Below are 22,054 nucleotides of genomic sequence, written 5' to 3' on the forward strand. Positions count from 1 at the left end.
ACTGCCACTTGAACAGTCTGATTTGGACTGGACGCATTGACTTTTCAGCAAATAACTTCTGATGGTTTTGACAGATGAGACTCAAGTTCTTGAGATAAGAAACTCCTGCTGTGAAATTGCTAGTATATGAAGATGTGTCTCGTTTTAATGGGTGGATATAATGCAATTACGCAGACAGTTTTTCAGTATTCAAAGAATTACTGTCTTTGAGTTGGCATTTCAGAATTTTTTTCCCCCCTTATAATGCACTTAATTCAGCTTCTTTGCATCAAGGCGTCCTCCAGAAATTAGCCTCATGTAGACAGTCTTCGACAGCCCTCTGTTCTCTCAGTGTTAAACAGCACTCAGATCTGTTCTTGCCATTACTGTGCTTGAACAGTCTTTACATTGGGAGACTAAGCTCTTCAGAAGAAGAGTGGGCTAAAAGTAGAACACAAAATTGTGTGTTTAGGTATCCTGACCTCTGCATCTCAACAGTAGTGGTGTTAGCATCTGAACTGTGGGATTTTTATATTTCCACTGGTAGCTTAGATGAGAAAAGCTTCAATTTTTTTTTTCCCCTTTCATTCTTTCTAGGCTTGTCTGGGGACACAAGCAAGCGGAAAGCAGTCATTGCAGACAGAGTGAGTCACTGATCTCTTCCTAACTGGGTTTTCGTGTATGCTGATGGGATACTAACTGTGTTCTTGGAAGGAATGGCTTCTGTCCTCCAGAATTAATCCAACTAACTCTAGAATGTGTACATGTGCCTCTCTTGCTAAGATTGCGAGCAGGATTTTAAAAGAGACTTGGAAATACCTTTTGGGTAAAGGTGGGGGTAAAATCTGCGGCATAAGCAAATCAAAATGTGACATTATCATCAAGGCCTTGAGATATCTGGTCCCCTCACAGTGGAGAGAAACCTTTTTTGTAGGTAACTCCAGAGTTTCCTGACCTTTGGTTGGCAAGTGTCCATGAGTACGTCACTTGCTGACTCTCAGGATGGAAACTTTGCTCCATGTATACATGGACATGGAATAAACTCTTCAACTGATCCTGTTCAGTTGTTACAGGAACCTTTTTGTGGGAAGGGTATGTTTAAAATACACAATTACTGCAATATTTTTTCAGCTGTACTTTGTTCTTCATGTATATTTTATTTGCGGGTAAATAAGTTTTGCTCTTTAAGGTACTATCACTTAAACTTCGGGTAAAAACATGGCCCAGATGAGCCTTGTGCTTCAGGATGTGTTCATCTGCCTGAAAATTTGCTGGCAGACTGGCTGCCCACTTTCTCAGTCAGTTAAAGCTCGTGTAGGCCTTCAGCATCCTGCGGGGCTGCTTCTATGCAATGTCATGCCATTGTCTCTTGGCAGCCTCTTCCCTCTTCTCCTTCCTGCCCATGGTAGTTCATACCCAAAATGGGACAACAGAGTTTACAGTGCTGCCAACCCCCAAGTCAGTCTATTAAATGTGCTACCAAGTAGGTAGTCTACTCTAGGATTTGAAAGAATTTTCTTGTTTATTGTAATTCAGATGGTTGAAATCCTTCTCCATTATGCTGATCGGACTTTGAAGAAATGTCCTGACCAAGGAAAAATTCAGGTTATGGAGCAACATTTTCAGGTATGGTGCTCCAGAGGGCTCTCTTGTCTAGATCTTTTGCATTTTTTAATCAGACTTTGCTTTGCTGCAAAAATTACTTGTCTATTTTTGAAAAATACTGCCGTGGTTCACTTGAACTCTCACCTCTGTTGTGTGCACTAATGAAACCAGGACTTCGTTACAGCTAGGTGGCAGAGCAGAACCTGTATGCCCTCTGTCCTCTGCAGAAGTGTGACTAGAAGTTTTCTCCATATGAACCAGCATAGGGGAAAACCTGTAACTGTGGCAGCTACCAGCTGATTCAAATAACTCATCAATTCTGCTCTGTATTGGCCAGGCTTCATTTTGTGCTCTGTGGTATGTGCTATTTGGCAGGATTTTTTGCTAGTCCCTACAGCTTTTTTATGTTTCTTTTGCAGGATGTGGTGCCTGTCATAGTTGATTACTGTCTTTTACTCCAGCGCACGTAAGTCTGAGTTTGCAAGCCTGTCTCCCAAGGCAGACTAGCAACCCATGCAGTCCTGAGTGCTGTCTCCTATTATATCACATGGTTTAGAGGAATCATATCACATCATTGTCATCATATATCACTTCACAGTTTAGAGGAATGCTTAAAAACCGATACTAAAGTCAGGGTACTCACTACTCAAAGAAAAGTGAATCTTAAATTTTCACTGATGTGTTGAGGAAGAAAAGTTTGCATCAAACTGTTTCTCCCACACCATCCCCTTAAGAAAGAAGCTGCCTTGTTAGATTTTCCTGTCGTCATCATTTCCCCTCTAACAGCAGGGGGGGTTTTGCTGCAACATCCATAGCCAATTTATTCTGTGTAGCTGCCCATAACTTGCATCAGTGTAGGAGCTGAGCAGGGCATTCAGCTCCTGAGTTTGAGAAATACAGGGATAAATGAGTTTAATTTGGAGCCCTCAGAAAGTAGATATGTAAGGAGATTTTAATAAGATTATTTGGTAACTAAACACTTCTTTCCTCCTAGGGATCTATTATTTAACCAGATATATGATAAGATGAGTGAGAATTCTGTAGCTAAAGGCATCTTTCTGGAGTGCTTGGAGCCATATATCTTAAGTGATAAGCTGATGGGGATCACAGCTCAAGTGATGAAAGACTTGCTGCTTCACTTCCAAGACAAGAACAGGTTGGAAAATTTGGAAGCCTGCATTGTACATATGGATGTCACCAGCTTAGACATACAGCAGGTGAGCTGTTGTACTGCATACTGTATTGAGTTCCTCTGAATAAATGACAACATCCCCTAGTGGCTGATGCAAACTTCTTGTGCTTTTAAGCACAGCATAGCGTGTGGAAAACAAGGTGTCACCTTTCAACAGACAAGACTTATGTAATCCAAACCATTCATGCCTTTTGGTCACTAATTTGTAACAGAACTTAGCCCTGTGTCCCTGGGATCAAATTCAATGAATGTGGGAATTATTTAGCGTGGCTGTGTCCATCCTGTAACATGCATGCTCTATAAACATGTTTTGCTCCCCTAGTTTGTGTCGTGGCATAGGTTAATGTGTTGGAATGTGTTGGAAACTACTAGTCCATTGGGATTACTCTCATATTCATGATCAGTCTTCCCTGTTTTGAGTACCTTACCTAACATCAAAGGCTGCAGGGGCACAAAAAAAATGGAGTTGTGTTTGTCAGTTTGGTGCTGGGCAGCCTGCTCTGCTCAGGTGCTTGCTCTTGCATGACAAAGTTAGTGGATCAAGGAGGTGTTCCTGCTGGGTAGTCCTGTTTTCCTTGGTCAGTTTTTATTAGAACTGGTCCTGGTTTCAGCTGGGATAGAGTTAGCTGTCTTGTTGGTAGCTGGTACAGTGCTGTGTTTTGAGTTCAGTATGCGAAGAATGTTGATAACACTGATGTTTTCAGTTGTTGCTAAGTAGCATTTAGACTAAAGTCAAGGATTTTTCAGCTTCTCATGCCCAGCCAGTGAGAAAGCTGGAGGGGCACAAGAAGTTGGCACAGGACACAGCCAGGGTACCTGACCCAAACTGGCTAACGGTGTATTCCATACCATGAGACGTCCCATCTAGTATAGGAACTGGGAAGGGGGGGCGGGTAATCGCCGCTCGGGGACTAGCTGGGTGTCGGTCGGCGGGTGGTGAGCAATTGCACTGTGCATCATTTGTACATTCTAATCCTTTTATTATTGCTGTTGTCATTTTATTAGTGTTATCATTATCATTATTATTTTCTTCTTTTCTGTTCTATTAAACTGTTCTTATCTCAACCCATGAGTTTTACTTCTTTTCCTGATTTTCTCCCCCATCCCACTGGGTGGGGGCGAGTGAGCAAGTGGCTACGTGGTGCTTAGTTGCTGGCTGGGGTTAAACCACGACATGGAGCAAGGAGGTGTTCCTGCTGGGTAGTCCTGTTTTCCTTGGTCAGTTTTTATTCTCACAGGAATGGCTTTCTATTCCAAGGAGGGAAATGCTTGGGAACTTGACAAAATGATTTGCTAAGACCTGCCTTTTTTTTTTTTTTTTTTCTTTTCTTATTATTATTCCTTAATCTCATTGCAGGTTATGAATGTTAGAATCTAGGCAGTTAGAGTCCATGTTTGCTGTGTGAGCAATAAGCTGCATACTGCCTTTGGGGATTTGGGGTCCTTGCAGAGACTACTTCTGCGAGGGGAAATTCTCATTCTACTTTAAATCATACTGTTGGATGATGCAAATGTAAGGACAGGGTTTGTATTCGAGAGACTGGGGAATGAGAAAACTGTGAGCTAAGAGCAGCTGTATATCTACATTGTGCTTTGTTTGCCTTGCAGGTAGTTCTTCTATGCTGGGAAAATCATCTCTATGATGCCATGATCTATGTCTACAACAGTGGGATGAATGACTTCATTAGTCCCATGGAGGTAGGAAAGATGCTCAGTGCAGTGAGTTGTTATTTGTGTGTTCAGCACACAGTCTTTCTGAGAAACAGCATTTCAAACCCAATGCATTATCTTCTCATTCAGTGTGTATATATTCTTGTTATTTTTCATTTCAAGGGAGAAATCATGTATGATATCTGCAGTTTATTTGACTAGATGCAGTAGAGGAAAAAAGTGATTTGTAATTACTGTGCTTTAGAACACAAATTTCCCTGCAGAGGTAGCAATGTTCTGCAAAGTTAGAGCAGGAAGTTTAGTCATGTTAATAAAATAAATATAAAACAAAAGCAGCAGAAGAGAATAACATGATGCCTTACGGCGATTGCATTGCAAAACTGTCTGCTAACAGCTTTGTTGCTGGTGGTGAGCCTAGCCTATATGGCACGACGTGCTGAGAACGCATCAACTTTCTGCACAATGGGATTAATGGGGGTGTAGTGTGAGAGGTTCTATGAACACCTGATGCTTTTTTTTCCTTCATACTGTTCTTCCTCTGCTGACACAATAATATATTAATATGTATTAAAGAGTGATAGAAACAAAGGGTGAACTTACCTGTGTACAGAGTTCAGAAAAAATGCTAGAAACAGTCCTTCCATTGAGGCAGGCTTTGTTCTTAGCACTTGGGTGTGATCTATCTACATTAGCAAGCACAGGACTCGATGGAATGCTGTAACTGAAGGCCCTGTTGATGCTGTTGCTGGTAATTCTGAAGATGTGCCTGATATACCAATTGCTCTTGAAGCCTATAGCTGTAATGTCAAGATGTTGCATTACGGAAGCACTGCTGGTATTTTCTCAGTAGCTCTGAAATAGAGAGCTGGGTCCATTTGAATGTGAAAATCTTAAACTGCCCAATTTTTAGCAGTTATAATCTCATTTTATTTTTCTCAGGAAGGAAACTCTTGAGGTGTTCATGATTTTAAAAAGGACTTCTGGAAGCCAAGCACTAGCTGTATGAGTACAAGTAACTTTTTCTGCTTTCTACAGCTAAGTATTTAGATGAGTCCTCATTCTACATACCCAAACTAAAGGCTGTCTGGTGACCCTGCTATGTAGGATGAAGGTTTGCATAATCTCTGGTGGCAGAAGATTCAGGAACAGGAAGTGAGGCTGGTCAGTTATGCTCTGACTGTTACTTCTGGGACTACTGAACATTGTTTTTTTTAGTGTGGCCTATGCTTAGGGTTAGATCTGATTGAATGAAGGCTGTTTTTTCATCCATCATAACATCAGCTGTGAAAAGCATCCTTTGCCACATCTTGGTGGCCTCTGTGCCTTTAATTGTAAGACATGGTGAGAAAGCAGAGTTTCTGGGGGGAAGATGCCCCATTGGTGTCTGCTTTAAAACCACACAGATTCTTTGCTTTGAGCTTTTCCGGCTGCTTGAGCACTGCCTTCTTTCTTGTTACAGAAGCTGTTCAAAGTCATTGCTCCTCCACTGAATGCTGGGAAGTCTCTCACAGGTACAGAATTCTTTCCCTTTAAGGGTTTCTAGTTTTGATGTTTGACGTTTTGACTATCTCTGGTCACTTCCAACAGAGGGATGCAAAAAGGAAGTACACGCTCAATATAAGGGTCTTGGAGAACAGAAAAGTGTTCTAGTACTATTTACTGTGTGTAAAGCTGCTCAGCTCACTGTGTGTCAAACTCTGCATGTGTGTCAGATGAGATGTTTTGCTAACAGCTGGGAAAGAGTTGTATCTCTATATGTTGTCTTGTGAAGAAAAGGTGACAAATAATTTTTGTTTTGTAGATGAGCAGGTGATAATGGGCAACAAGCTGCTTGTATATATAAGGTAAGGTCCTTTAGAAAGTGTGTGACGTGTTGCCTAGTGGTGGCACCAAATTTTTAACTCACTATAGTTGCATGATCTTACAGTGTGTGTCAAGGTCTGAGAGATTGTGTAAAATAGCAATGGCTACTTTGTACAGCTGACTTAAAGTTACAACAGCTTCTTGTTACACATCCTGTGAGTGGATTGGTAGGGTAAAGTCGGAGACTTAGAGCTCAAGTTACTGCTGCTATGCCAAGACCATGTCTTTATCTTTAGAATTTGGTTAGAGTCAGTTCTTTGTCCTGTGTGTGACAGTGCTCCTTGAACAAGGACTCCACAGCCTGAAAAGCTGTATTTTAGGCCCTTCTGCCGTGCCTTTTGGGATAGCTGTGCTCAGTTGCTGCTTATTGTGTTGCCTATCATTTGCAGGAGGCCATTCTGAGATTGGACAGTAGTGATTAATTAGTGAATTCCTCTTGCTGGAATTTATTGAAGATCATCAACATTAGATTCTGCATTATTCCTGCTTCCTAAAAAGCAAGAGTAAAGATTTTTGTGAGAAATACTGAGTTTCCCTGTTACTTTTCTGCTGTGGAAGGTGTACCTTGGATGCAAATTTATGCAGTGAGTTGGCTTATTGTGTATTAACAGCAGCGCTGTCTGCAATGCTTGCTTTCATGATTTACAAAATAAATTTGACTTGCTTTAAGAGCATCCTGAAAAGTAACTAAAAAATAAACTGTTCTCTTCAATCTGTTTAATGTCAGGACTTACTGAAAATTCCTTTCCCCTCCTTTTTTATAGCTGCTGCTTGGCAGGCCGTGCATATCCATTGGGTGATATTCCTGAGGATCTGGTACCTTTAGTTAAAAATCAGGTGAGCAACCTTTCGGAAGGAAACTTTCCCATGTGAGGTTTTTAGAAGTAGCTGCGTATGTCTTATTTCATGGGTTTCTGATAGAAAACTATTATCAATCTGATAGCTGTATCCTTGTGATATGAGTATATACCACTGTAAATACCAAATAAATTTTTAAAGAATGAAATCAAATGGTTGTTGCATTCTGAACATTTGAACTTAATATTTTTCTTTCAACTGTAAATTGGGGTGTGGGAACATAGAGTTCTTAGTGGCACTAATTTTGATTGGTTTTTTTCCTTATTCTACCACAAAGTTACCAGAAATCTGTAGGTGTCTCTGCCTTCTAAACTTGACTATGATATGGGAGGATCTTCCCTTATTTCAAATGCATGTTAGATGGGATTGACAGGAGTTGAAAGTGAGATAACATCAAAGAACATTAACTAAATATTGCTTCCTCTGTTTGGCTGTTGCTAAAACTTTAGTTTGTGTTGGAGTTTTCTTGCCTCAGATATTACACCTCTGGCCTCTTTGCACAGCAAAGTGTAAAGTTCAGCACAGTCATTTTCCATGATGAAGGTCCCATTTGATGCATTTCAGTCTTTGCCCTAGTATCCCGTCACTGTATCTTCACTTCTGAGGCTTATCCAGTCTCAGGTATTCAAGACATTCATGCATCTGTCCTCTAGGTGTAATTCCCATGTGCAGGCTGAATATATCTGCCCTGCCACTTAAATCCGGATCACGTATCCACAGATACTTGGTGGATGAGGTGAAGTGTGCCATGGCTGCTGAGTTAGGTAGTACTAGGTAGAGTTCAGTATGTAGAAATGTCTCTAGTAAGTAGCTTGTGGTTGCAGGTTTATCTGAGGCTTTTTATTTTATGATCATAATTATATTAGTGTGTGTTCACGCTCATCTCTGCTCATCAAGACGTATTTGCTGAAGATGAATTTCCAGTCTTGTGATAACTGCAGGTATTCAGCTGAGGTCAAGAGCACATTGTAATCAAGTGCTCCAGACTGCATCCTTGTACCCTTGGCTTGCAGGGTCAGCCAGCTATCTGTTTCAGTGGCGGCTGCTCCTCTGCCACTTCACTCAGTCATATGTGGGCAATTGTTTGCCAGAGCTACTTAATAGGTTAAGGGTGCTACAACACCTCTCCTTAGGCTTATCTGAGGAACCCCTCTTGAGAGCCTCCTTTGGCAGGAAGGAGGTTCAGGGGGTCACAGAACTGGGAAAGGGTTTAACATTAGATGTCTTTTGGTACTTGGAGATATCTTTTGGTACTTGGAGAGAAAGGAGGATGCAGTCAGTTCTGAATTTAAACTCCTGTATCCTAGCATTTGATTCCAGTTTATGTGATTCCAAGTTTTGTATGGGGATTTTGGGTTTGGCCTACAGCTTACATTCCTGTTGTCCCTCCCTAATGTCTATGACTGTATCTGAGGTTTGGAGCTGAGGTGAATCTGTGATGGCTGTGAAGTCTGTGATTCAGGCTGTTTGACAACTCCTTCCCATATATCCTTATTACTGCCTTCTGCCCACAGCACTGAGGGGAAGAGGCTTTCCCAAAAGACTCTTCCACAGTGATGGTGTTTGGAAAGACAATTTCCCTTTTCTGATAGTGCCACTTTGAGACAACTTAAAAGGTAGCTAGTTTCTTCCTTCTCTTGAGAAAAGGCATAAAGCAACCCATGGCTTGATATTTTCCAGTCTTGTGGTGACTGTTAAGATCATCTGCTTTCTCAGTCTGTTCTAGCTCTGGTTAGGAGGCAATAGGCTGGTACTACATTCTTCATCCACACATCTTGGCCGTCCTTAGTTTGGGAGAGTTGGCCTATGTCCAGCCATTCTGCTTATATGGCAGGATCTTAGTTGCTTCAGAAAAGCCTATACCTATGTTTATAGGCTCTGAAGCTGCTTGTTTTACACCCTGTAGGCTGAGCACAGGCTGACTATCCATCTCTCGTTGTTTTGTTGTTCTGCCTAGTCCCTCTAGGAAGAGCTGTGACCTAACATCCAAATCATCTTCCCAGGGCACCTAAGGAACAGCAGCTGAGGCCTTAAGGCTTCTGTGTGCTGCTATTATCCTGTGACAGTGCAGGGTTATCCTACTGTCCTCCTTTAGGACAACGTTTGATTCTTGAGCTGCATCTCTTCATGTTGTTCTTTGCTGCACTGTTCAGCAGACCATCTTTGGCTGACCAGATTTATCACACTGTTCTGAGTCTGCAACAGTAGCTTTCATGTTGTGAGAAATAGCCTTTTCCATGTGGATTGCCCAAGAGATTGGCAGGTTATTTCAAGGCAACAAGTACTATTGCATATGCCTTATGTATTTGTTCAGGACAGGTGTGAGCATGTTCTTAATGGTTTCATCACAGGGAGAGAGTACTTAGCTAAAATCACAGTGAACTTATGCTAAAAGTATGACTAGACATACAGGTTACATGTCACGAGAGCTGGCTTGGTCACTGCCAAGTAAATCTCCTTTCCTTATTCATTATTTCCGTCAGAGTCCTCAAGGTGACTATTTCTTTCTTTTTAAGCTGTGTCTGAAGCTTGGCCTAAGGCAAAGCTTAACTCCTTTGGAGTCATCTCTGACAATTTCTTAAAACAGAGGATGCTCCTGATCATCTTTTTGTGCACATAAAACTCTTTCCTGAGTTTCTGGCCAGTTTTACTGCAAACATTTTTTGGGGCTCTCTAACGTTTCACTTTAGTTTCAGGGTTTCAGTAAGAGGAGGTGCTTTCTGGTTTGCACTTTCTCTTTGCAGTGCAATGGAATATGGAACAGATATTCTTTGGTTGTGGAGTGGGGTTTTTTGGTGTGGTGGGTTTTTTTGTTTGGGTTTTTTTTTTTTTTTGCTAATCCAGAGTTGTAGCTATATGTGTGTGGTAGCTCAGGGTTACTGCAAACACATTCCTCACAGGGTGTGCAAACGAGTCTGCTCCCCTTTGCTGGATCAAGCACTAGGCTGTTGCCCTCTCCCATGGTCCTTATCAAGTTGTCCCTTGCACAAAGTAATGCTGGCACAGCAACAGACTGTGGCTCAGGATCTGAGGGGAAGTGGTACCCAACCAGCAGCAGTAGCTCTAGGGAGGAGCCATCAACCTCTGCTTTTTATGACCTTTGATAGTGTTCCTGAGAACTTGGCTTAAGTAACACCTTTCTGTCTGCATACTTGAATCCACTCTAGCTACAGTCTGGGGTTTTTTTGTTTGTTTGTTTTCTTGAGAGTTCCTAGCTGACAGGTGGGTATCAGGTTCAAGGAAGCCAACAGGGAAGGTTGTAGGTCTGAAAGTCAAGCTGCTAATTCCTCCTGGCTTCACTGCCACTGTGGTGACAAGAAAATTAACTCGGAAGAGGAGTAAATGAGGGAATGTGGCATTTCCTGAGGATGGCTGGGAGAGTGTATTTATTGCTTGTCAGTTCTCCATGGGATCCCAGTGTGTATCTGAACACATACTCACGAGCACTAGCCAGTCTGCAGCAGTCTGCTCTCTTTTTGCTGGTAGCCAGATCTGCTGTGAGCATGTTTGAGACAACTGGAGCTGTCACTGCCCTGTTTGTTCCCTGGGAGGATCTGGACACCTCTGTCAGTGGTTCAATAAAGGGAGTTGCCTTCAGTTTGAAAGACATGCTCAAATTTCAGGAACTAGAAAGTCAGTGGAAGAGATGGAGAGTTGAATAGCACCTAAGTCAGTCTTTGCAGCGCCAAAAGCTTTGTGGCTTAAAGTGAGGGGGCAGACTGACTAGCTCTTCCCAAGGGAACTGCTGACAAGGAGAGGAGCTGTGCCCTGGTTAAGGAGGAGTTGCACAGCTTCTAAGGAGAGCTGCTGAGAAGGGGAGTTACCTAATTTCACATGCTTTGGTCTGCAAGTATAAGCCTTAATTTTTGATTGATCTTAAATTTTGATTGATCTTAAATTTGTTGGCGAGTCTAAGGAGGGGGAATTTTTTTCCTACTAACAAGCAGCAGAAAACATCATTCAAGTAAGAACACTGATGGACTCCTAAGGTGCTTTAAAACTTAGTGCAAAGCAGGTAACAATGCTGCTTTCCCATGTGCTTGTGCTATCAGTTATCTGAAATCCATGGGAATCTGCTGTGTTTGTTTGAATTTTCATTGCAGGTCTTTGAATTTCTCATCCGGCTGCATTCAACTGAGGGATCTGCGGATGAAGAGGTCTACCCTTATGTTCGTACCTTGCTACACTTCGACACTCGGGAATTCCTTAATGTTCTTGCTCTGGTAAGAGATTGCTGATCTCCTCCAAGAGAAAAATGCAAGGCATGTTCTTCCATCATCTATGTCATTGTTGCATGATCTGTAAGATTCCTATTAAAAAGTTAATGCTTTAGCTAAACCAGTAGTTACTGGCTTGATGCAGGAACAGTTTTGATGTGTGTTCTGTAAGATATCAGAGGAGACCATAATATTCCTTTATGTCCCTAAATATAAAATGATGAAAGTGACATTATACAGTGAAGACTCTGGTAACAGAGGCCATCTTTAAAGCACAGATAAAACAAGAATAATGTATTTGTAAAGAGTGTTTTAGTATCTACATCCTTCTCCTGCATAAAGAGTCATCTTCCTTCCTTTCTAAATTTCTTGAATTTCCTCTGTCTATTTGGACCTGTTACTTTTACCTGAATGTGTAAGAATCATTTTGGTAGTTACAAAAGAGCAAATTGTATCTTGGAACCTGCTGCTTAGGCGGTAAGCACAGAAAGGACTTAAAAGCATTGTCAGCTTTGTGATATGGCTGCTTCTTTGTGTTTGCTTGTATTTCTGGGGTTGGCAGTGGAGAGCATTCTTCTCAAGGTGTCAGTGTTTTGCCTCATGCAGACTTTTGAAGACTTTAAGAATGACAAACAAGCTGTGGAATATCAACAGAGAATTGTGGACATACTTCTGAAAGTGAGTATGCGTAAAAATTAACCTTTGTTTACATCTGATTATATACCAACACTGTGCAGTAAAGCCTGTAATTTGGATGAGGTCTTTCTAGTCCTGCCCTGGATGACATCTCAGAGAAGGTGGTGGGCTGGAGCATGGATTCACCTCAGCCAAGGCTGTCAGTTGGATATTTGGAAGTGATGCTTCATGCACATTAAATATGGTGATAGAGAGGTCTCCTTTACTGTCTGTGATTTCACCTGGGTCGTACTTTGTGGTCAAATGTCTCCTGTCTGCTCTGTTAAGTTTATTTTTATCTGCTTCTCGTTGATTCCACTCCCTGATTCCTTCTGAGCAGGAAAAAGGGTCCCAGGAATCCTGTGCTTGGCAGGATGCCAGTGCTCTTCTGATAAAACCCTGCTCCTTGTATCTGTAAATGCTGTGTTTGGGATGTAACATATCCAGAATGACAGGCCTATCTTTAGTAAATGGGAGAGAAGAGGAATGTCAGAGTTATCAGCCTGGTGCTCTAGAAATCACTTGTCATCTGCAGCCTGTGTTCCTTAACAATGGATGTTCTCATTAAAAGCCATTGCTGCCAAATACCGTTTGCTTTCCCCTTCAGAGCTGTCAGCATTAATAATGAGTAACTCCACTTGGAAGCTGTTTATGTATAAACATATCATAAGTAGCATTTCCCTGTCACTGTCATCATTGATAGAAGAGAGCAAGGGCACCAATGAGTGAATTCAGTAACAGCGCTGCTGCAGTAGGCTCTGTTGGAGGGGCTGAGATAATGCCACTGTGGGGGAACTTCTGTGAGCTTATCTGAGTAGGATGTTGGTGTAAGGATGTTAGCCCTGTGTTGCCTTAGACCATGCTTTTTTGTGTCTTTAGCTGCTGTAAGCAGGGGGTGGCACACTGCAGCTGTGTTCTGGAGCTACTGTGGGATGTGTTCCTGTGGCACAGCATAGGCTGGATGGAGCTGTTTACAGCCTTACTCTGTGCTGCTGGCTATGTAGCAAATGTCCACCACAACAGAATTCAACCCTGCTCTTGGAGGGGAAACGGAGGGCAATTGTGAAATGTGTTGCAGGATTAAATGCATCTGCAGGCAAACAATTTGGTGTTATGAGAACTGTTAGTCCCTTGGTCTGGAATCTGCTCTTGTTTTGGATAAAAATAAAAAAAATCTTGGAACTTTACACTTAGGAAATAGGCGCACCTTTAAAATAGCTTGGTCAACACAGATGCTCTAATGCTGATCTAAACTTTGCCAAATATATCGTCTTTCAGAAAGTCCACATGGTTGGCCTGTAAGCCTCTGTCAGGTTGCTCTGTTTCAGAGGTACAGTATTCTCACCTTCACGAGGACTGACAAGGGCCCAGTTTGTGAAAAACAAAGCCAAAATGAATAAAACACTCCTATTGTTTTAGTGACCCATATTTTTAATGCTATTAGCTAATGCCATTCTGAATAGGCTCCTGTATGAAATAGCCTTTTTAAACAGAAAATTAAGATTAAAAAAGAATGATAGCATTAGCTGATGCTTCAAGAAGAGCTCTACTTGATTCCTTAGTGTGTCTTACCTGTCTGCCTCCACTTCTGTAAGATAACCATTAGTATCTCATGGGGATCTGGAACTCTGGGTCACTTTAAGAAATCAGTTGTATCTCCCAAGCTTAGACTGAATGAGGTTATAAGCTGTGAGATGCTCCATGTCTAGGCTTTCCTGGAGCAATTCTTAGATGTTGGCTGACAGAGTTGTTCAGGTGATGGATTTCCTCCCAACTAAACCCACAGCTCTTAGAGGGGAACTCTCCAAACGGGCATTTCACTTTCCCTTAGTGTTTAGGTTTTTTTTAGAAGCATGAGACAGCAAGTCAGGACACATCATGCTCATTTTTTATATGCCAGACAGGTGACAAGCACTTTTCAGGTTTGAAATCCCTTTTGTAGTGACTCTTAGATATTCTGTTTTTCTGTAATTTCAAATCAAGCCAGTACAGCTACAAGTTTCTGGTAATATTCATAGATTAACAGCTAATTTAATGTAAGAAAAGAAACTTTTCCCCAAACCTATGGTTGTTTCTTTGTCATTTGATCAGTTCTTCTGCGTACCACAATTGAATTGGTGAGTGCCTGGGACTTGAAGTCAAATGTATTTTTTTTCTCCTATAATTATTAATCTTCTTTTTTCCTCATGTGACAACATTTCCCTGCTCAGAAGCTCTGTTACAAGTCCAGTGATCAGCACAGACTACAGAGATGGAGATAAATATGGGTGGAGCCCTTTCACACCCTAAAATCAGGACCATGCAAGAGTACTTCCCTTGAGTATACAGCAGAGAGGTTGAGCCTCTTCAGCTTTAGGACAGAGGTGGTTTAGCAAGGACACATCCACTGTCTGTGTCTTCAGGTGACACAGTGAAATGCCATGGAAGGTGGCTTATATTTTGACCTTCAGGATGGACTAACACCAGAAGATTAGGTAGATGTCTAGGGTAGGAGGAGACATGATGGCTGTACAGGGATTTCTTGTTGCAGTGTCCTGATTGCTTTCCCAAAGGCAGCTGCAGAATCAACCACTTGCATTTTTATTTTTCCTTTTCTCTCTAATGCTTCTCAGGTCATGGTAGAGAATTCTGACTTCACTCCATCACAGGTTGGCTGTCTCTTTACCTTCCTTGCCCGTCAGCTTGCCAAGCCCAACAACACGTTGTTTGTGAACAGGACACTTTTTGACCAGGCAAGTATTCCTTTGTGAGGGGTGGAAAAAATTCCAGACAGGGTGCAGCAGTACAGAAAGCGTGGTTAAGTGCTCTAGACTGAAGCAATTCTGGAGGTACCGGTGCGTTACAGAACAGATAGCATCTTGCTGGGACATTGCTGTGGTTTCAAAGAAGCAGAGTAGGAGAGACCATACAAGTATAGTAAGCTCCATATTGCAGCTTGCCTGCTGGAATTGTGTGAGAAATAGGGTCAGGTCCAAGGAGATGGAACAGCCTCTGCTCTTCTCCATGGAATGGCAGATTCCTGTGGTCACTAGCGTGTCAGGAGAGGGAAAGCAAAGGCCCATAAGGGCAGGAACAAAGCTGTTTAAGCCCCAGTGAGCATTTTGGTGACTCTGTTGTCACTTGTTATGCATATGAAGATGCCAAGGTAAGGAGATAAGGGGTGCCAATTAAAATTACATTAGCGAGCTTATAGAGCATGTATATGTAGCTGGTAATTTCTAGTTCATGTGGCCACTATCCTTCTTTGCTATTTGAAATAGGCTGATATGCACCAATGCGTGCCTGAAGCTTGCATGGGTTAAGTTTATATCCCAGCTTAGGTCCCAGAAATTCCTGGGACTGAGGAGGAGGCTTCAATGGCTATAGCAGTTGTGCTTTGATGATAATATGGATATATGGACACTAATAAAAAATGAGTTAGAAAATATATGTCCTTTGTCATAATTTAAGGTCAAAGAACTCTGTGGAGGCTAAATGGATTTGCATTAAACACTTTAATTACTGATACGAATTACACAATTTCCTGGTTTTCTGGAAGAGATGGCACAGTCCAGGAGAGAAGTCGAAAGGGTCAGCGTAGTAGTTCCAGTTGTTTGGTGTGTAGTCCAAGGCAAGGCCATGGGGTCCCCTGAGTTATTCTATATTTCCTGGGTTCCCCAAAGCTTGGTTCTAGATCCTGGTGCAGAATTATGGGTTTCCCTCCCTGGAGTCCTTCAGCAGTTCCTGGTTACTCCAGTATTCTTAAGTGTCCTCAGTTATAGGACTGTAGTAGAGAGAGTACTTCAGAGATGAATAGTACATTGAAATTGCACTGTTGTGTTTTGATTTGTTGTTGCCATTATTGGTGCTCACAATCTGCTTGTTAGTTTTATGCTAACAGCTATGCTAACTAGGTCTAACTCATGTTAACATCTACACCTGTGCGCAGGTCCTTGAATTTCTGTGCAGTCCGGATGATGACTCCCGCCATTCAGAAAGGCAACAGGTAATAGCCTTCAAGGGAACATTTCTTTAAGCACCAGGTATGACCAGACTGTAGAGCAGAGTTTGGCTTCATTGGGAACGGGTGTCAGCTGAAGGTCATATACCAAAGCAGACAGCTAGCATAGGAATGGTGGCCAGCGTGGAAGAATTGGGCAGTGCTGTACACAGCAGGAATGAAGGAGGATCCTACCCCAGCATTGCCTGCAGGAGAGGTTTGACAGCAGTAAGAACAGAAGCAGGAAAAGTCCTGGATAAGCGCATGACCTTCATAGTTAATGGACAATCAATTAAAAAAATCTGTAAAATAAGCCCTATGTTAATACAAAGTTTAATGGAGCAGGAACAGTGTACTGTTAATGGCACTGGCTGTCCAGCTGCTACTGCAGTATAAATAATTGGTCTCCAATATCTGCAGGTCCTTTTAGAATTGCTCCACGCAGGAGGGATAGTACAGTTTGAAGAGAGCCGTCTTATCCAAATGGCAGAAAAAGCTGAATTGTAAGTTGCTGTGTATGATATATAAATACTGCCTTTAAATCTTGTTTATGATATTTAAATACTGCCTTTAAATTTCCTCCAAAGTTTTTTCCCTCCACATTTCTTGTTCCTGCTTTGCAGCTGTGTTTGGGATTATTTTCCCTATGCATTCACAGAAGCTTCGTTTAATATTTTCATATTTAGTCCCAGTCTTTCAGTCTTATCCCTACTGGGTGTTCTTACAGAAAGCATTGTTAAGATAAGAGGGGGTAGAGCTGTGGAAACCCTTCGGCATGAAACCCTGTGGGGCTTGATGACTTTTGGCACTTCTTATCCTAGAGCCCAGGCTTTGTTCAAAGGTATAGTTGTATATTTGAATGCTCTACCACTGACAGATGGAGATGACTTGTTGGGGTGAGACCCACAGGTGGATTTAAAAGCATGAAGGGGTCTGGAGCCACCCCCATGGTACTCATTTTAGAATTGAGTAGGAGACACAAACACAGTGTCTGGAAAGGCTAAAAATTTCCACCATCTCCTTCTGATGCTTTACGCTTCCAGAAAGAGCCTGTCATGCCTGAACAGAGCCAACCAAGGAGGGCATCTTCATCCAAGTCTTGAATCTGGATGTTATGTGAATTAATCCACCATACTACAAAGGACCAGAGGGATAGAAGTGCAGTGGTGGGATATGCCATGCCTGGTTTTCTGCTTGTCATAGAAGGAGTTACTCAACCAAATTTTTCAGACTCAAGAAATGCATTTTTTTTTCTCCTTGCTTCAGAGAGTTTGACTGCCAGAATGACCAGCTCAGCCACTTCCATCAGAGCTAAAAGACCTATAATGTAATGTTATTTAGCAGATTTCTCATTTGTTCTGCCTCAGTCGCATCCGTTTTTATCTAAAGTCTCAAAATATTTAAAGTGTTTATTAAAATTTGAAGGTAGGAAGCTGTGTCATAACATTATTGAGTCATGTTCAGTGTATTTCTTCAAATTAGTATTGTGGATTGGCCTAGCTTAGAGTTGAGTGTGTTATGGAAATCAGGAAGATGATCTATGAGCAGCAGAACCTGTGAAACCTGATTTCTTTAAGGATTTTTCTCCGCTGTCCCTTACCTCTCACCTTAGTAACTCTTGTTTTCTCTGTTTTGTATGATAACCTCCCCAAAAGAGAGAGGTTGATAGGTTGATACCAAATGGCATATGTAAACTGGAGCCACCCAACCTGTGTGCTGAAAACCTTAATGTAAGATACTTCCAAATGCTTTTTGTAACACATGCTGTATTTTCTTTTGAGTGCTGCCAAACTGTGCTGGATCTGAGCTACCTACCTTTATTCTGCTGATTCAGCTGAGTGAGTGAGTTTTTCCTAACGTGGAAAGTATTTTTCATTTTAGCTATCAGATTTGCGAGTTCATGTATGAACGAGAGCTTCGCTATGACAAAATAATTGGCTGTTACCTGCATGATCCAGTGAGAAAGGTGAGTAAATCTGGTGCTTCTGGCTTCTTCATAGTAGTGCAGCCTGTCCTGCTGGTCAGAGTGTAAATGGGCACAACAGCCCTGCTCTTCTGCCGTACTTCTCTATCTTAAAAAATGTCCTCCTTTACAGTTGAGTTTTCTCAGTTATAGTCAAAGCTTTTTGTGTTTGTGTGTGTTGGAGTGTCATTTTTTTGTCATTTTTTTAAAGCCTCAGAGGTTTTGGTTTCTTTTTAAATTCAAACAACGCTAATACATAAAACCTGAGTGCAAGGTGGGATTTATTGCAAATGTTGCTGACTGTGATACTTCTTTGTTTCTGCCATCAGTCACCTCTTTTCTCCCCCTGGACAAAGTTTCTCTGCCCTTACTATCTCTTTGCATTTAGCTTCTGCATGTCTATAAGTTGCATATCTGCCACAGTTTTTGATGTATTCTCTTCCCTACCACCAACAGAACTTGGGAGGAGAGTCTGGCAAATGTAATCTCACCAGCTCCTTGTGAAACCACTATGCTGAAAGCTGTGTGGGTGAAGGAGTCCGAAGAGATAGGTTGTGATAGTGAGATGGTCAAAAAATATGGCACGGGAGAGCATCTGAGCTGAGGACAGTGCAGGAGAACCTGGGGAGAGGCTAATGTTGAAGAGGAATTCAGGAATATGCTGGGAAAACTGACCTACCCTCTGGTAGAGCCTTCTTTTCCTATGCTCCTAGATAAAGAGTGATGTCCTGTCCTTTTTCCCTGTGAGAAAGAGGGGGGCATTTCTAATAGTGGAAGAACAATTCTTTTTGACCTCAGTGCTTAACAACTTCAGCATAAATTCTGTTCCTCTTGGCTTTTTTTTCTTGGCAGTTCTTCAGGAACTATTTAGGGACATATAATCTCACCTGCAGATAACTTATCCTGACTTGCTAAGAGAGGACTAGCCCTGAGGTCATCCTAAGACTGTTTGAAATGCTCTCCCTTACTAAAATCTAATGCTGTTATTGGTGCTGCAGAATACAGTGTACCATTTATGGGTTTATGCCTTACAGGAAGAAGTTTTCAACTATATTCACAACATCCTGTCCATGCCTGGCTACAGTGCTGAAGAAAAGCAGTCGGTGTGGCAGAAAGCTTTGGAACATATAGAGGTATAGTGTATCCTAAACCCATGGTACCTCAGCTACTGCTAACTCTTGTTGGATCTGCCTGGTGCTATTCTGTGACCACAAGTGTCACGATGTCGAACCACAGCTGTTTAGAAAGCTCTGACTTTAAGGTTTAGTAGTCTCATACATTAATGTAAGTGCATCTCTTGGATTCAGGCTGTCTTCCTTGGTTTCCTGGTTTCAAGTATTGCTCTTTGGATAATGGGACCTTATCAGGGGATGACGGCTAGCGAATGCTGTGCAGCAGGGAAGGGATCCATTAACAAGTCTTTCATCTTCTGAGCGTGCAGCAGTAGCAAGGTCAGGACATTGACATCACTGACCTCACAGTCTGTGCTGTCAAATTCCTCATCTTACAATGATAATAGCATTCAACCTTGGTACCCTGGCACTCTTAACCTGTGGGAAGATGGGGTCATGAATTCTACTGTAAGACACAGACTGTTGCTAGACTTCTCTAGCTAATAATCTTTCCCATCTCTTCAATCTCTTTTTGCTTCAAGGGGTGGAGATGTGTCTGAAATAATTGTCCAGTCAGCAGACATGGGGAATCCATAATAAGTCCACTTCCTGTAAGGTGGTGTCAGTCCCCTCCAGGATGATCTGCAGATAAGCCAGGAAAATAACTCTGTCTATAAAACAAGCAGTCATGCACTTGCCCAGACTACTTAGCAGAAAATGGCCACAGAAGTCTGTATACTGTGAGGTGGACAAAAAAGTACTAGGTACATTTGAAAGATACAGAATACTTTTAGTCTCTACCAACATCTGCAAGTAGCATATGACTAATGAGAAAATGGACCAAGAGGGAAAATAGTTCAAAAGACAATAAACAAAGAAATCCTGTGAATCCAGCTGTATGACACGCAGCTCGCTGAGCTCACACCCACTCTCCAGATGCACTTTCAGAGTCTATGGGAATTGTTGGTGATGGTTGTGCTGTGGCTGAGCGGGCCTGGCTCATTACTACCTTATCAGAACAACTGAGCTTTCCAGTTTTATGCACACTGGGCTTTCCAAGTTGAGCAAACTGCTGTCTACTGTGCTGCTTCCTTGTGTCTGCTTTGTTGTTCTCCTACTGCATTCCTTGTCTCTGCTTCTATTGGTATATACAACCAAATTGTTTGGCATTATGAGTGAGTCAGCCTCCCTCTGTAAGCCTTGTTTTGTGTCTTTGTGGAATGATGGGTAGGTCTCCTTGCTGGGTCTCTTCAGCTTGAGGCCTTTACAATTGCTGTTCCATGCTTGAGTGTCTCAGGACAAATAAGAAATGTCCTGTTTTTCCCTTCCTGATGTTTCTCATTGTGTTGTACCGGTTTTGATAAGCTTGTCATAGGCTAAGACTGCCAGCTTTTCATATTGAGTTGTTTTGAGGTTTTTTTTCTCAGTCTGGAGCCACTTCTTGATTATTGCACAGTGTCAAAAGTGCCCAGTGCCCAACTTGTCAAAGCTGCATACTTTTTTGAAGTTGGCAAACAACAGAAAATATTCCTCTCAACTTGCCCATGGCCATCCTTAAAAACAGGGTTTCTTGCACTGTTCCATCAGCCTTGTAGGTAACGGCCAGCTGCTTTTATCTACGCTTTTCGCAGTTTCCTCCAAAAAGCTGCTGGGCAGATGATCGGTTCTGTAGGTCACCTTTCTTGGGTGCTGTCACTCCCTCTTTCCTTTTGGCATCTTCTGTTTCCCAGGATTGGTGAACAGTATATACAGTTTCGTGTGACTTAGCAGCTTATTGGCTGCTATGGGCTTTTGTTCTTTTCCATTGGTATTAATCCTGCTCCTTGACATTCAGAAGATTTTAAAATAGTAAATAACATTTCACTAGGGTGGTGCTGTGATTTCAGGTCTCTGAACAACTTTCTTTTAATCTGCTGAGGTATGAAAGTAGCAAACCAGCCTCTTCAGTTGAAACTAGCAGTGCTTAGAGAGGCTTTCCTGGTGATTGAATGACAGAAAGTGGGGTTTGTGATTGGTGCCACTTCTTATTTTCTCCATCAGCCTGCATAGCTGTTGTTCCTTGAGGTTTATCTTAAAAATAAAGCCTAAGGCTTCCCTTCAATCATAGTGCTCTTTGTGGTGGTCACTTCCTGTCCTCAGACCCACATGCTTTGTGTCAGTACTGTCTCCTTAGGCAGACAGCCCTTGAGAAGTACCATGTTTGCAAATTGTTTAAAGCTGGGAGAGCTGAAAACCCAAGCCCAAAACCTTTTGCTTGGGGGTAGGCAGTGGATCACACTGATTCAAGAGCTGCAGTCAGTTACACAGAGGCTGGGCCACCTCCCTCCAGCCAGTCAGTCCTATCTTCAGCAGTCCTGAAGACTCCCAGGGAGGGTTTGTCCAGAGAGAGAAACAAATTTAGGCAGCCACACTACATCCTTTCTGCATTCTTTCGCACTACTGTGGTTAAGATCTTCTGGGTCCTTTGGATTGCCTGTGCTTGTGAGGTGAAGGAGTCATGCTCCTGAGCACTGGAGAAGCAACTGCGGCTCATGTAGTAAAGCTGTGAGGTCAAACACCTCAGAGCTGCTTTACATACAATATGGTAGGCAAATTTTCTTTGGAAGCCTCACAACATGCATCTTCTCTGATAGCTCTTCTTTAAAGAGCTTGTGGAGTAGTCCCACTCTTCCTTGTTAATTCCTTTCTTCCCTTCACTCTGGTCTGTTGCTGGCATTGGCTGAATTTGGTGGCTGCTACATCTGTCTGGAGACCAAGCTAGTGCTAAGTAACTTTTTCAGATTTTTTTTTTTTTTTTCTTCCAGATGTATGTTTATGAAATTCTTCTTTCTTTATCACTATAACAGTTGTTTTTCTTTAGTAAAGCTAGTTTTCTCCTTTGTAGGCTTACCAGGGGCTTTTGGGAAGGGTTACCAGGTACCCAATATTGGTTTGAAGCAG

The 22,054-nt window shown here is 42.1% G+C and overlaps 1 protein-coding gene across 7 annotated transcripts in view; it reads left to right on the plus strand.

Annotated features, from left to right (window-relative positions):
• VPS8 (VPS8 subunit of CORVET complex) overlaps positions 1–22,054 on the plus strand; it is an 85,546-nt gene that overhangs the window by 29,367 nt on the left and 34,125 nt on the right. For all 7 annotated transcript variants that reach the window (XR_005933287.1, XM_041126418.1, XM_030027262.1 and 4 more), the window contains 15 exons: positions 577–623; positions 1,516–1,605; positions 2,004–2,050; positions 2,579–2,801; positions 4,385–4,474; positions 5,907–5,958; positions 6,249–6,291; positions 7,075–7,147; positions 11,272–11,391; positions 11,992–12,063; positions 14,673–14,792; positions 15,989–16,045; positions 16,460–16,542; positions 17,921–18,005; positions 19,037–19,135. Coding sequence is in view for 6 of the 7 variants with exons in the window: in XM_041126418.1 (XP_040982352.1) it covers positions 577–623; positions 1,516–1,605; positions 2,004–2,050; positions 2,579–2,801; positions 4,385–4,474; positions 5,907–5,958; positions 6,249–6,291; positions 7,075–7,147; positions 11,272–11,391; positions 11,992–12,063; positions 14,673–14,792; positions 15,989–16,045; positions 16,460–16,542; positions 17,921–18,005; positions 19,037–19,135 (1,301 nt within the window). In the remaining variant the exon portion in view is untranslated. The remainder of the gene's footprint in view (positions 1–576; positions 624–1,515; positions 1,606–2,003; positions 2,051–2,578; positions 2,802–4,384; positions 4,475–5,906; positions 5,959–6,248; positions 6,292–7,074; positions 7,148–11,271; positions 11,392–11,991; positions 12,064–14,672; positions 14,793–15,988; positions 16,046–16,459; positions 16,543–17,920; positions 18,006–19,036; positions 19,136–22,054) is intronic.

The sequence above is a fragment of the Aquila chrysaetos genome, chromosome 10 (assembly GCF_900496995.4).
Source record: "Aquila chrysaetos chrysaetos chromosome 10, bAquChr1.4, whole genome shotgun sequence".
Taxonomy (NCBI): Eukaryota; Metazoa; Chordata; class Aves; order Accipitriformes; family Accipitridae; genus Aquila; species Aquila chrysaetos.